At 47.8% G+C, this 12,316-nt stretch overlaps 6 protein-coding genes across 6 annotated transcripts; 2 read left to right on the top strand and 4 right to left on the bottom strand.

The window, feature by feature from the left end:
• Positions 1 to 80: 80 nt before the first annotated feature.
• Positions 81 to 1,013, bottom strand: SPPG_01565 (uncharacterized protein). The gene is made up of 4 exons (XM_016749879.1): positions 808 to 1,013; positions 614 to 654; positions 310 to 549; positions 81 to 243 (listed from the first exon to the last, which is right to left on the bottom strand). The coding sequence occupies exons 1-4, from the start codon at positions 948 to 950 to the stop codon at positions 206 to 208; spliced, it is 462 nt and encodes a 153-aa protein (XP_016612166.1). The 5' UTR covers positions 951 to 1,013; the 3' UTR covers positions 81 to 205.
• Positions 1,014 to 1,394: 381 nt separating this feature from the next.
• SPPG_01564 (uncharacterized protein) lies at positions 1,395 to 3,822 on the bottom strand (the record flags this gene model as incomplete). The annotated part of the gene is made up of 5 exons (XM_016749878.1): positions 3,489 to 3,822; positions 3,108 to 3,392; positions 2,378 to 2,956; positions 1,836 to 2,309; positions 1,395 to 1,765 (listed from the first exon to the last, which is right to left on the bottom strand). The coding sequence occupies exons 1-5, from the start codon at positions 3,535 to 3,537 to the stop codon at positions 1,395 to 1,397; spliced, it is 1,758 nt and encodes a 585-aa protein (XP_016612165.1). The 5' UTR covers positions 3,538 to 3,822.
• Positions 3,823 to 4,337: 515 nt separating this feature from the next.
• Positions 4,338 to 7,601, top strand: SPPG_01563 (uncharacterized protein). Its single transcript, XM_016749877.1, has 10 exons — positions 4,338 to 4,640; positions 4,696 to 4,744; positions 4,819 to 4,962; positions 5,042 to 5,152; positions 5,216 to 5,278; positions 5,346 to 5,873; positions 5,940 to 6,758; positions 6,815 to 6,917; positions 6,982 to 7,284; positions 7,374 to 7,601. The coding sequence occupies exons 1-6, from the start codon at positions 4,443 to 4,445 to the stop codon at positions 5,378 to 5,380; spliced, it is 600 nt and encodes a 199-aa protein (XP_016612164.1). The 5' UTR covers positions 4,338 to 4,442; the 3' UTR covers positions 5,381 to 5,873; positions 5,940 to 6,758; positions 6,815 to 6,917; positions 6,982 to 7,284; positions 7,374 to 7,601.
• Positions 5,542 to 9,712, bottom strand: SPPG_01562 (uncharacterized protein). Its single transcript, XM_016749876.1, has 19 exons — positions 9,146 to 9,712; positions 8,969 to 9,073; positions 8,782 to 8,910; positions 8,561 to 8,710; positions 8,454 to 8,494; positions 8,274 to 8,390; positions 8,090 to 8,201; positions 7,934 to 8,012; positions 7,752 to 7,876; positions 7,591 to 7,680; positions 7,303 to 7,527; positions 7,080 to 7,229; positions 6,791 to 7,013; positions 6,464 to 6,725; positions 6,332 to 6,405; positions 6,163 to 6,266; positions 5,974 to 6,099; positions 5,754 to 5,914; positions 5,542 to 5,685 (listed from the first exon to the last, which is right to left on the bottom strand). Exons 1-19 carry the CDS (start codon positions 9,644 to 9,646, stop codon positions 5,643 to 5,645), a joined length of 2,817 nt encoding a protein of 938 aa, XP_016612163.1. The 5' UTR covers positions 9,647 to 9,712; the 3' UTR covers positions 5,542 to 5,642.
• A 79-nt stretch (positions 9,713 to 9,791) lies between these two features.
• SPPG_01561 (uncharacterized protein) lies at positions 9,792 to 10,815 on the top strand. The gene is made up of 5 exons (XM_016749875.1): positions 9,792 to 10,027; positions 10,109 to 10,226; positions 10,308 to 10,400; positions 10,465 to 10,558; positions 10,629 to 10,815. The coding sequence occupies exons 1-5, from the start codon at positions 9,846 to 9,848 to the stop codon at positions 10,658 to 10,660; spliced, it is 519 nt and encodes a 172-aa protein (XP_016612162.1). The 5' UTR covers positions 9,792 to 9,845; the 3' UTR covers positions 10,661 to 10,815.
• A 1-nt stretch (position 10,816) lies between these two features.
• Positions 10,817 to 12,110, bottom strand: SPPG_01560 (uncharacterized protein; the record flags this gene model as incomplete). The annotated part of the gene is made up of 3 exons (XM_016749874.1): positions 10,817 to 11,254; positions 11,328 to 12,000; positions 12,073 to 12,110. The coding sequence occupies 3 exons, from the start codon at positions 12,108 to 12,110 to the stop codon at positions 10,817 to 10,819; spliced, it is 1,149 nt and encodes a 382-aa protein (XP_016612161.1).
• Between the last annotated feature and the right edge of the window lie 206 nt (positions 12,111 to 12,316).

Below are 12,316 nucleotides of genomic sequence, written 5' to 3'. Positions count from 1 at the left end.
TCGCCGGTTTATTCCTTGGTGTAGTAGCTAGTGCCAGTTTCTGTCACCGCCACACTATCTAATAGTAAATAGATTTACCATCTGGTATCAAGACCTTCAGGCCACGGCATTTCTGTATTCGTATATGATATTTCTGCAATGTAAAGTCTTTATGGCCAAAAAAAAAGTGACCGCCGACACAGTTACAACTATGAATTATAATCCTCTATTTCGCAACACCAATAACACCACATGCCACACGGCCTACCAATAACACATCAGTATCTGGTCATCCTTTTTAGCGAATCCAATGTCCTTTTTCAGACTTACCACCAGCGTTTCCAGTAATCTTTGACTCCTTGTGGTCAGTCCGGCCAAGGTCGTCCTCACCAGCGTGAACCACAATCGTACGACCAATGATGCTCAAGGGACCGATCAACTTGATGTGTTGGTCCTCGATCTTGGTCTTGACGGTACCGTCAGGGCCGGCAACCAAGTTTCCGAGGTCACCAACGTGGCGAACAGAGTCAGTGGGGGCACCGTGAGTTTGGTTGAGAGGGTTGAAGTGACCTGTTCACAACATCAACTTAGGATTTGCGTGAACCATGTGAACCGAGTCCAAGGTAGAACTTACCACCGGCGGAGGTGCATCCGTTGGTGTTGTCACCGAATTCGCTACAGAAACCCATTCGAAACATTGTAAGTTACTGGTAAACGCTATGTGCAGCAATCGAACCAAATAATCCCATCATGATTAACGCGCCATGACCCGTGAATCCACCATCTCCAAGAAACTATTCACTATCCCCAACTTCCCAAGATACTTACTGAACATGGAACCCGTGCTTTCCGGGTGTCAAGTCCTTCAAGTCAATCTCGATAATGGTAGGTGCACTGTCTGACTCTTGGGTAAAGGTGACCGTGCCCGTGACAGGAGAGTCACCACGTACAACACTGACTGCCTTGACCATGTTTGAAGAGATGTGTGTTGATGGTGTGTGTGATGGAGTGCGTGATGAAGATGATGAAGTGCCAGGGGCGCAAGTGTGGGGCATAAGGCTGCAGAATTTGTAAGATTGAGCGGAATTCGCTACTGGGCAGGACGTGCGCAAGCTTGTTGTTATGGCAACGATGATTCATGGTTCAACAAGCGGAGCTGTCTGCAAGATGATGAATTATTTTTGATGATTGCCGTGCTTTTTGAATCGTGGCCCAAGGGCTTTATGTGATGCATTCTGGATCCAAATAGTGTCCATATGAACAGTGTGCAATGATATTTTACAGGAATCTGTATTGATACACGGCGGCAAGACCAAGTATTTAAGAAGATATTGAAATGTGCAGCTCATCATAAGAGCCCACCTGCAGCACAGCAATCTACAAAATCACACCTTTCCACACCATGTATCACACGATCAAAGCAACAACGAGCCCAGAGTGGCGACAATCGCAACCATCATTCCACTCCATCCAATGACAGACTTTCCAGCAGCACTCTGAGTGCCCACAGCAGATTGAAGACGGGTTGACGTTCCATTCGTGTTGCCTCCTTGGCCGGGCGGCGGGAGAACGTCACATTGTCGTCCTGCCAGTTCGTTCCGGTTGGCACCAAGGGCGTTTGAGACTTGTTGAAGAGTGTCGCGGGAAGCGGTCTGTACTCCAGTGCATCCACCGGCAAGGGTGTACGTTGGCTGTCGGCCAGCAGATGCAGTAAGGAGAAATACTTGAAGTGTTCCCAACGCTCGGTGTGCATTGTTGGGAGAAACCAGATATCTGGATAGGTTGGCTGTCGGACGGGCCGTTCGTAGGAGTAGTATCGTTGGTTGGACCGCCTGAACCGCCAGGGCCATTCGGACCATTAGGCCCCGGACCGCCGGGACCACCGGGACCACCAGGACCACCAGGACCAGATGGATCAGTAGGATCAAAACCACCGGGACCTTGAGGACCACGGGAAGGACCGCCGGGACCGCCGGGACCACTGGGATTAGTTGGATCAAAGCCGCCAGGAAAACCTCCAGGACCACCAGGATTATTGGGATCGAAACCGCCGGGAGGACCTCCAGGCCCACCAGGACCAGTTGGGTTAGTTGGATCAAAGCCGCCAGGAAAACCTCCAGGACCACCAGGATTATTGGGATCGAAACCGCCGGGAGGACCTTCAGGCCCACCAGGACCAGTTGGGTTAGTAGGATCGAAACCACCGGGAGGACCTCCAGGCCCACCAGGACCAGCTGGATTAGTAGGATCGAAACCACCGGGAGGACCGCCAGGACCCGGAGGTCCCTCAGGGGGTACCTGGCCATTCGGCATCTGACGTTTCCAAAGACCTAAATTAACATGCGGATCATCAGCTTTCTGATTAGACCAATCACTACGAACCGCACAAATCACTTACCCGATCGAGGAGGACCTTGCGGAGGTCCAAACATGTTCCTCAAGTCGTTTTGAGTTTCAGGAGGGAGGTTGTCGAAAGTTTGCCGCCATTGAGGAGGGACTTCCATATTGCTATTCGGTCCACCTGGCCCTTGCCGACCGAATTGCCCGGGTGGCCCACCAGGTCCCTGTGGCCCAGGTCCTTGCGGCCCACCGGGTCCGGTTTGAGGAGATCCACCTGGCCCCAAATCAAATGGATTACCTGGTGGTCCGCCAGGCCCTTGAGGCAAGCGAGAAGGGGCACCGGGTCCGTTTTGAGGAGGGCCACCGGGTCCGCTTTGAGGAGAACCGCCGGGTCCGTTTCGAGGAGGGCCACCGGGTCCGTTTTGAGGAGGGCCACCGGGTCCGTTTTGAGGAGGACCATTAGGTCCTGGAGGTCCCCCGGCTCCCCCACGCGCTAACGCCGGAGATCCCTTAATGTTGCATTGAACTTGAACCATGGCCTGTGTGTTGTCGTTGGAAGCGCCAACGATTTGCCCTATAATGATATATTGCACAGCCTGAAGATCGGTAGCATTGAGACCATCTGGGCCAGCAAAGCCTGGGATAAAATCGGATCAGTACATGGACGGAAAACAAATTTCTGCCAGATTCCCAAAGCAAGGCCCGAATGGCAACAGCCATTATGTGACATATGCAAGAACCCAAAGGCAATGCTCCACTGCTCCACATTAGATGGTGCGTTTACTCACCGTCAGCAGCCTGGACCCTAACGCCCTGTTCATGTGGACGTATCGATTGCCTCCCGCCATAGCGACCCGAACTCCCAAACAAGTGCGGGTGGGTCCTTTGGTATTCGTAGTCAGAGTACTCTGAATACTCTTCGTATTCGGGACGCTCCCGGTAGTAACTGTCGCCGTGTTGGTAATTGTAACGGTTGGAGTAGTACCGGTCAGCGTGGATGTTAGCGTGAGGGCGAGCCGGGTATTCTTGGGCATGAAGCTCGGCCAAGTGGTTGTGAGCGAGGGAGGCGCGAGCTGTATAGCCGGACCAAAAAAAAAAAAAAAAAAAAATAGTGTTCAAAAGTGTGGTCGACGGTGCAGTGCCGCAACAAGAGCGCCTGAGTTCTTTACCTGTGCCTCCCAACGTTAACAGCAGCAGAGCTGATGTGGGTATATGCATGCTGCCAATATGTAGCAAGTCTGCTTGCGCTGGTTGTCAAAAGGGTGTATTCTCTTTAGGAATGTGGAATGTGTTTGCAATGGTCAAAGTCAGCAGTGAAATCTAGTGCGAAATGCGGGAGGTTGCTCCTCCTTTTTGTATCAACATGGCTTGGCTTTGCAACATGGTTGTGGGTACAACGGCAGAACAGTCCCAAAAAAGGGTTGGAACGCTCAGCAATTCCACAAGTCAAAGCAAAAAGCAAGCGGGGGAAGGGGCGAAAACAGCCTCATCACACACAAAAGGTAGCAAGCAATTAGGGCTGAGTCCAAGTTTTTGAGGAACACTGCCACGCAGCCAACACGCGTTTTTGGCCAAGAGCTCCTTTGTATGTTGGTGGTCCCTTGTTTGGATGCAATGGCTGACGGTTTGGATGAGCGCCAGTTGACCTGAGTGCTCTTTAGGGAAGCGAGGCCATGCTGCAGGTTCTGCTTCATGGGGGTTTAATGATCTCAAGGCCCTGGGGGACACCTTGGGTTTTTGTTGAAGCAGTACCCATCCTTTGCCACGATCTAAATAATCTACTTTAAAGCCTGCAGCGAGTTTCGCTGCTCGCAAGCGTAAAAGGCAACGACGACGACCACCAATTCAACATTCCTAATGACTCTCCAACTATTTGGTAGACACTGCCGGAATAAGTCGGGCATCTCATAATCACTCGCTTGTTGCCATGGTAAAAATGAGTTTGGTTTGTATCACACATGATGACTCATATCGCTTCGAATCCATGTCTTTTGCAGTTGTTGACTATTTATAAACTGGACGTTTTGTTCTCGTCTCGCAGCTCTGTCCCAACTTGTTCCCACGTATCAAGAGCAAACGCATTCATTCTCCATACATCTTATCCATATCACTCAACCGTCAACATGGTCTCCTCACCCATATCCATGGACACGTATGATCCTCACAAGAAGATCTCACCAGAGGACAGGGAAGCTCGTCACCGAAAGGTGCTCATGGAGGGAGCAAAGGCGGCGGCGATTGCTGGTCCTACGGGATTGGTAGCATCCCTTCTCGCACAGAGAAATATCCGTTTCTATCAGCGTCTGTCTCTTCCCTTCAAGGTGGGCTTCCCTCTGTTTATATATGGTAGCGCGTTGCTGACTTTGAGACCTCCAGACATTTATCGCCTTGATGATTCCCACTGCTGCCTTCTTCACTGTCACTGGTATGTCCTTACATCGATATATCAAGGATTAATTGGCGTGTGATATCGTGAACTAATATTTACGTCCATGACAGACCGTGCTGCTATGCGCGCTGACTTGGAGTACGCCATGCGCTTCTCTGTTACCAAGAAGGAAGATTTTGCCAAGCCTGTAGATGAAGCTGACGGCAACCGGTCATTGTCCCAGCTTATACAAAAGTATCGATATCAAATTGTTGGTGAGTATTGTGAGGTTCATTGAGATGAGCATTGACAAGCCTTGATGACCAAGATCTCGTTGCATGTGCGGTTTATTAGGATATGGATGGGCGGGGACATTGGGTGCTACCCTATTGTACAACTGGCGGCGAACAGATATTACACGAGCTGTTAAAATCATCAATGCTCGTATGATGGCACAAACGTTTGGTGCGTACTTGAGAACCATTGTTGTCTCTACCCTGAATGTTATGCTTACTCTAGTTCTTATAGCTTTGGCTGGTGTTGCGGGAATTGCTGCTTTGGCTGCTACAGCCACCCCTGTCAAGGAAATTGGTGGGTCTCCATTGTATTCTCGCATGCCATGAGGCAAAGGTCTGACTGATCTTTTCTGCTCTTTTAGACCCACACTACAACCGCATCGTCAACAGCCAATAGAATATAGAAGTCCAAGGGGGCGTGATATCTAGATGCTCTTGACTCTTACACATTGTTTTTTTTTTTCTTAATTTATCTATGTTCCTTGTGCATACGGTGTTGAAGGCCGCGATTCAAGAGACAAGGGTGCTACCAACTGATGGGAACGGTTACCACAAGTGCTTGGATCCAATCTATTTTGGCCTTTAACCGAAGAGTTGAATTTAAAATGTGTCTAAACAAACTATCAACAAGAACAAGGACTTTCAAAAATTAAGGTCTATCATGTGGCAGCTGGCGGGAGAAGCCCCTCAAGCTCTAGGAAACTGGAAATGCAAGAATGATCAGAAATCCGTTTTCCACACAGCATCCAGCAGCAGCAATTCCTACATACTTGTGTTCCATTTTCAAGTATTCCTGCTCGGCCTTCTCTTCCTCCTCTTCCGACATCATAATGTTACCACCCACAGTAGACTTCGAGTGTGCAGATCCAGGTGGACCCGCTCCCGCAGAGGTGGGTGCTACAGCCGCTTCTGCTTCCTTCTTTGCACCCTTCTACGACAAACGTGTTGGATGTTAGTTGACGAAGAAAGCAATGCTAGCCAAAGACATACTGCTGCGGCAGCCTCCAAAGCAATTTGCTCGTATCTCGCTTGTTCTTTGATCCTATACTCTTTTCTCCCCCGCACGTATCCTAGTCGTCGAACTTCACGATCGAAAAAGGCTCGTACGAATGCTTTCTGCTCGTGTTGAATCAATAGGGTTGTTCGTAATTATATGGAAAAAGGTTGGATAGAACTCACTTCGTTTTTGGAAGGTTTTGTCAAATTCCTTGGTACTTCTAGAATGTGAAGCGTTCCCTCATCGTCTCCCGCGGCGATGAACTGGTTGTGGGTTAGAGATTTTCCTGCGGATTCAAAACGTGATTATTATCGATGATTGTAGATGCTCTACCACCAAAGATAAACAAACCTGGGTACTGTCGGACGGCCAGATACGAAATGGCACTCCCAGAAATGTTTTGCACCGACGAAGCGGAATGCGATCTACACGTACATGTTAACGCTCACCACTTGACATGGACAAAATCCAACATGTACATACCGGTCTAGCAAATCCCAAACCTCGATGGTGCCATCCGCTTTGGAGATATAAAACACACCGGGTCGTGTCGGACTCCACCGTCCACAGATGACGTAGCTGGATGTTGGCGCGGAGGAGAGGAGTGACCCTCCTGTTACGCCCTCGCGCCATATATGACATGACCATCCACCTACACTTAGGAGAATGTCGGGGAAGAAAGGAGAGCGATGAAGGTCACTCATCGGGCCAAAATGGTAGCTGAAGGCGTGCTCGACTCTTGATGCTGAAAACAGCAGTTTGATGAGATGGGGAAATGGTAGTAGAGCATTCGACTGTGAATTCACAAACCTTTCTCCTCACTGGCCTTTTCAGCGACCCAATCCGCGTAAATTAGATCCCCCTCCTCCGTCGAGCAAAAGAATTTGGAAGAAAATGTTTCCGGTTTTACTTCTGTCAATGCATCCGATTGGGTTGGGTCCGTAGTTGCAGTCCCTTTGTCGGCCAACACCCTCCGAATACTAATTTTGGTTAAGCTGTAGTCAAAGGTGTTGTCCATTGCGCTCAGGGGAACCTAATATGCAATCAACCAACAATCTCAGACATTGCAGGTTCATCGACGACCAGAAGGATATCCTACCCGCAAAAACGGCCTCCACACGAGATCCAGAGCCTTAAAATCCTTTTTATATCTCGTATCCCAGAACGCGACTTGACCGTCTACCGAAGTCGTGACTAGCTCCCGATGCCCGTGTTCGCCTTTTTCAAGGATCTCGCCCGTATGGCTCAACTGAGCAGATACAGCTGATGGGTTAGTTCGAAGTCTCAGAGGCTAGTAAACCAAGGTAATCGCAATACTGTACCTCCATATTCCTCGGCAACCACTGAATGTCAGTAATGCCACTCCGGTGGCTGAATTCAATCGAAGAAACAGCTACCCAATGCAACACGGACGTATCCGTGACGCGCTCCCGCTCTTCAGTACCCGATAAGGAGTTCACATCCTCGTCGGTGCTGGTATCGCTCCGACCAGGTTTACGACTCGTTTTGAGTTTATCGGTGTATTCGGATATGTCCCATAGCACTATCTGTTTTGGAGTGTGAGCTTTGTGTACACGAGGATATCTTGAATACAAGACTATACGATTTACCTGTCCGTTAATACAACCTCCGGCAATGATACTGGGATCGTGAGGGTTGAACTGGAAGCATTGGACATCTTCTGGTGCTTCCAAGATCAACTAAGCTCCAAGGGAAAGCAGCCAATTACATTTTTATATCCTGAATATGAGCAGGAAATCAAGAAGAGTACCTGGGGATGAATGGGATCGTGAAAGCTCCACACCAAGATTAAAGACTTTCGTGACTTGAAGAACAGGCCCTTCTCCACGCGTTCGTCAAAGGTCATTCGTTCCGTGCAGGATATCGCCACGACACCTAAAAGTATATTAACAGAGTTCCAAATTTTCGAAAACGATACCGATTCAAGGGTACCTTTGATGGTAGGATGCCAGTCTACGCAGGATATGCACCGGTCTTTGCTGTGTTTGAGGTCCGTGAAGGATTGGTACTCCTATGCGTTCATTAACGAGAAATGATTAATTGAGTTGCAATGAAAATGTGAAACATTGGAAAATGAAAAACACAAACCTGAAGGTATGTATGTGGCCCCTGTTCGAGCGTCACGTCTTCTTCCCCAAGCTCTTGATAATCATCTTGGAAAATGTTCACGATACTATTTTGCTGTAGTGCTTTTTCGAATCTTTTGTCGCGCGGAGCAAAGTCAAGATCGCTGTGTACATGTTCACAACAAGTATGTAGACCTTGAACCAACCGTATTGAAACTGCTTGTACGAAATCCTCAATTTCATCTGATTGCATGATTGCGTCCTTTTCTTGGGAAGACATTGTAATGGGTTCGTATTGAACCGCAAAATTGAGCGGCCGGAACCTATGCCGGGATGAATCCTAAATGTATGGACAACGTTTACAGGAATGCATGCAAAGAACATACCATGCAGTCTGCACAGCAGCTTCTACCAGACTAGGTACCGCCTTACAATCAAAGAGTGTCAAAAAACAATATTTTCAGAAGCTGAACACGAAGAGAAGGCAAACTACCTGAACACCCTCCGAAATTTCCATCCTCGAAATATCATAATTAGGATCCTTGAATGGTCGACACTCTAAAAACCCATCATGAGCATCTCGATCGCCGAATTTGCATCGTGCTCCAAAATGTCTCCGTCGGCGTGATACACGAACGTTTATCTAGTAATAGGTTGAACAGATGAGTTGATCGAGAGTTTGAGAAAATCATGGCAAGTAGCAAGCGTACCAACCAAATCGCGGTTTTTTACCACCCAATCGGATTCCACCTCCTTCTCGCTTCCTAGTGATTCCCATTTTTTACGTGATGCCGGACGTTTGACTTCGGCTGCTGTATCTGGTGGTACTTCTTCCATGACAGGCTGACTAAGAATATTAGATGGGTAAACAAAGATGGGGCGTATTAATGTATGATCGTACCCGGAGAATGGCATCCATGGCATCCATATCCACGCAAAGATAAAAGTTTTGTCCATATTTAAACTCGGCATCGTAGTGGAGGAGGAATTCTTCGCCGGGAAAATCCTGAATAAAGAAACCCGCATTTTGAATATATACCGCTCTCAAAGTGTCTGAGATAACACAAGAAAAACGTACCAAAATAGCTTGTTTGGCAGGATAAAAATCCCCAATAGCAAGCCTTGCCTGCAAATCACTCAGAATATCTGCTTTGGGAATCATTTTGATGGGCTTCTCTGCTGTCACGTCCTCCCCGACCCGTACTTTAAACAAATCCTGCGTCATAGTGGTCAAAAATAGGGGAAAGATTCCCGCTGGTGGATTGGCTGGTCCAGCAGTAGTTGCACCCGTATCTTCCCCCCCAGCTCCATTCCCTCCAGTTCCTGCTCCTTCATCCTCACTCTCAGCGGCACCCCGAATGGATGCTTTGCTTTTAGCCCGCTTGCCCAAATCCCTATCGGCGTTTGAACCAGGTCTTAGATCGACGCCGGAAGCACCAGCTCGTAATGATACTCTAGATGCGGCACGGGACGAGGATTTGACAATGTTGGCGCGGGATGGGGTTCGCGATTTAGTCGTTGTCCCTCCCCTACTTGTCGGATCGCTGTCATTCGGTATCGGTGCACCTGAATCTGACATTTTCAATTATATGCGATCGTAGGGACGTTCTCAACAGGTTTGCCGTAGAGTGAAATGGGGATCTACAATCACCCAACAGTTTTTAACCAACCTCCGCTTGCTTATTCCCTCAACATGTCAGCGCGTTCCAAGCTAAGCCACAACCGCTTACTCCACGTAACCGTCCTGGCATCTCATCCTCGAGATTGTCACAACCGAAATGTCAGCTATTCTAGGCCAAGATGATCGCCGCCTGGTCGCAGAATCCGCATTCGATCTTCTCGTCTTGGAAATGGTGGATGTAATGCACAAATCACCAACCGAGACCGAGAACGACAAGGAGGCGGCGTATTTCAAGTTGGAGAGTTTGGGGTATCGGGTGGGTATGGCTATGGTTGAACGGTAAGTCACACCAAAAAAAGCATCTTGGCTTTTACGCGAGAATAAATGAAGCTGCGGTGAACTGAATTATTGTTTTGATAGAATAACAAGAGATAGACCACGATTCCTTGATACCCTAGATGCTGTTAAATTCATTTGCAAGGATTATTGGATTGCGCTGTTTAAGAAACAGATTGATAACCTCAAGACGAATCATCGGGTTGGTTGTAGGAAAAAACTTATCTAGAAATGGGGAACCAGTTTTTCGCTTCCATAATGTTATTAATGAAACTTTTATTAGGGTGTATATGTGTTGACAGATAATAATTTCCGTTGGTTCCTCCGCATGTCGTCTGACGGCTCAAGCGCCGAAATTAGTCGACAAGCCTTTGCTGTACGTATTTGTTCTGCGCTTTCTTTCATATCTGCGATACTGACATCCAAGATTGCATGACAAGTATCTTGCGTTTCCATGTGGACTGATCCGAGGGGCACTTGCAAATCTTGGTGTCGCTAGTGTGGTTATTGCTGAGGTGTCTACGATACCGCAATGTAGGGAGTGCGTGCGCTGTTCATATGGTTGGATATGTAATTCTAATGTTGCGGTTCTCGGGGTTTTCAGGTACATTTCAAATCAAGATAGCAAAAGCGTGATTGGGACGAAAAACATCATGTACATAGTGTGGAATAGAGTTTGGGAGCGCTATTAAAAGTTATCGATCTAACGGGCCATGGGTAAGGCGATTTACACTAAATACAATAAATGGATACAGTCTAGAGTCTACAATGTATTTACGATATCATGTGAAGCTAGTCCTCAATGCTCCGCCTATTAGCATCGTCCACGACAAGTTGAGCCCCAACATACCACTTTAGTGCATTCACCACAATCCTTTCATAAGTATCAGGCAACATTTTCCGCAACTCATCACAATGCTGCCTTGGCACCGCCGAATAATCGATATAGAGCAAAAACAGCTCTTCCTCTATCTGCATATTGTGCGTAGAGGACAGACCGATGGTTTCCGAACATCCTTCCCATGTCCGTCTTCGTTGTGTGTGGGTGGATGAGGAGTGTACCGTTTCGAGTTGTGAGGACTGGGGCATTGATTTGGCGTCGCGAGACCACCAAAGTAAGACTGCCAGTTTATCTGTATCGCTCCAATTGCAGCGTCCGAAAAAGCTTTGGAGAAGGTGAACAGGGACCGTGGATTTGCGAAACCGGTCGCACACGGTTATATCAGGGCACTAAGTAAAGATACTCATTAGAGTTGTCCGGCGCCAAAAATTAATTTTATATACTCTTCCAATCAACACTCACATTTAGCAAGTAAACCGCCAAGATTTCGTAAAACTCGTTAAAAACACCCAAAGCCTGGGCATTCCGTAATAAATCAAAAAAAGCAGTCTCTCGTCCACTTGAAGCGTTCCCAATTTCAATAAACAACGCCCGATGATTTCCCGTATACAACCATTTCAATAGCGGGAGGAACATGGACGGCCGTGGAATGGAGAGGTAAAGGACTGGACGAGGTAAATCTCGGTTCTTAGTACGGAAGACGGATCGTTTGTACGGACGGTCGGGGCTATTTATTTGCTGACTGTATCGACGGAGGTGTACCCAAAAGGCGGATTTGGTGATCAGCATACGGGAGGGATAGAATGGTGATGACATGTCTTCATCTTCATCGTCAGCATCGTGGGATTCATCATACTGTTCTGGTTGACCACTTTTACTCAATGAGTGTTCTGTCTGCATGTAACCTGTCAAAGATACTCGCTTCCCATCCATTTGCACATTACTCAGAGAACCAGAAAAGTTTTCATGATCCATAACCCAATACAAAACATCCCGCCCAGCCCTCATTCGTAACGTCCGTTGATGACAAGAATGAGTTGGGTCAAGCAAGTCACGGAATACGGCACTGTATGGAGCCAAATACTCTTGATGGACGTAAAAGTCTCCTGCATCACGCACTCGGATGACGCATGTACTGTGTAGTCGAAATAAAAAATAAAACTAAATCATCATGTTGAAACAGTACAGATTCTCCTTGTAAACATACCTGTTCTCGGGGGAATCAAAGGCACGGTAGCCCAACATGGTTGTTCTGCATAGGGAGGGATACGGGGGAGGTTCGTCTAGGCTTGCTTGGGAAGGTGTACCAGGACCGTGCGAAAAAAAGCTATAAGGAGGTAACCCAGTCGTCTCCAAATTAACTTGCTCAATAATGGAACAAGAAGATAAAATGGGAGACAATCGGTCCCTTAGATTCGTCCGGCACTGTGCACTGTTGCCTAAATTCGGCG

Source organism: Spizellomyces punctatus (assembly GCF_000182565.1).
Source record: "Spizellomyces punctatus DAOM BR117 chromosome Unknown supercont1.2, whole genome shotgun sequence".
Lineage (NCBI taxonomy): Eukaryota > Fungi > Chytridiomycota > Chytridiomycetes > Spizellomycetales > Spizellomycetaceae > Spizellomyces > Spizellomyces punctatus.
This window is presented reverse-complemented; position numbering and strand designations above follow the sequence as displayed.

Excerpts from the sequence above, each read along its gene's own strand:
- SPPG_01561 (XM_016749875.1), top strand. The coding sequence starts at position 9,846 with ATGTCAGCTATTCTAGGCCAAGATGATCGCCGCCTGGTCGCAGAATCC. Across the intron at positions 10,227-10,307 it reads ACCTCAAGACGAATCATCGG|GGTGTATATGTGTTGACAGA; the intron begins GTTGGTTGTAGG and ends AACTTTTATTAG. Across the intron at positions 10,559-10,628 it reads GGTGTCTACGATACCGCAAT|GTACATTTCAAATCAAGATA; the intron begins GTAGGGAGTGCG and ends CGGGGTTTTCAG.
- SPPG_01563 (XM_016749877.1), top strand. The coding sequence starts at position 4,443 with ATGGTCTCCTCACCCATATCCATGGACACGTATGATCCTCACAAGAAG. Across the intron at positions 4,963-5,041 it reads GTATCGATATCAAATTGTTG|GATATGGATGGGCGGGGACA; the intron begins GTGAGTATTGTG and ends GCGGTTTATTAG. Across the intron at positions 5,279-5,345 it reads CACCCCTGTCAAGGAAATTG|ACCCACACTACAACCGCATC; the intron begins GTGGGTCTCCAT and ends CTGCTCTTTTAG.
- SPPG_01562 (XM_016749876.1), bottom strand. The coding sequence starts at position 9,646 with ATGTCAGATTCAGGTGCACCGATACCGAATGACAGCGATCCGACAAGT. Across the intron at positions 8,202-8,273 it reads GTACAAGCAGTTTCAATACG|ATTCGAAAAAGCACTACAGC; the intron begins GTTGGTTCAAGG and ends GCGCGACAAAAG. Across the intron at positions 8,013-8,089 it reads GGCCACATACATACCTTCAG|GAGTACCAATCCTTCACGGA; the intron begins GTTTGTGTTTTT and ends ATGAACGCATAG.
- SPPG_01565 (XM_016749879.1), bottom strand. The coding sequence starts at position 950 with ATGGTCAAGGCAGTCAGTGTTGTACGTGGTGACTCTCCTGTCACGGGC. Across the intron at positions 550-613 it reads CGGATGCACCTCCGCCGGTG|GTCACTTCAACCCTCTCAAC; the intron begins GTAAGTTCTACC and ends TGTTGTGAACAG. Across the intron at positions 244-309 it reads GATTACTGGAAACGCTGGTG|GCCGTGTGGCATGTGGTGTT; the intron begins GTAAGTCTGAAA and ends TGTTATTGGTAG.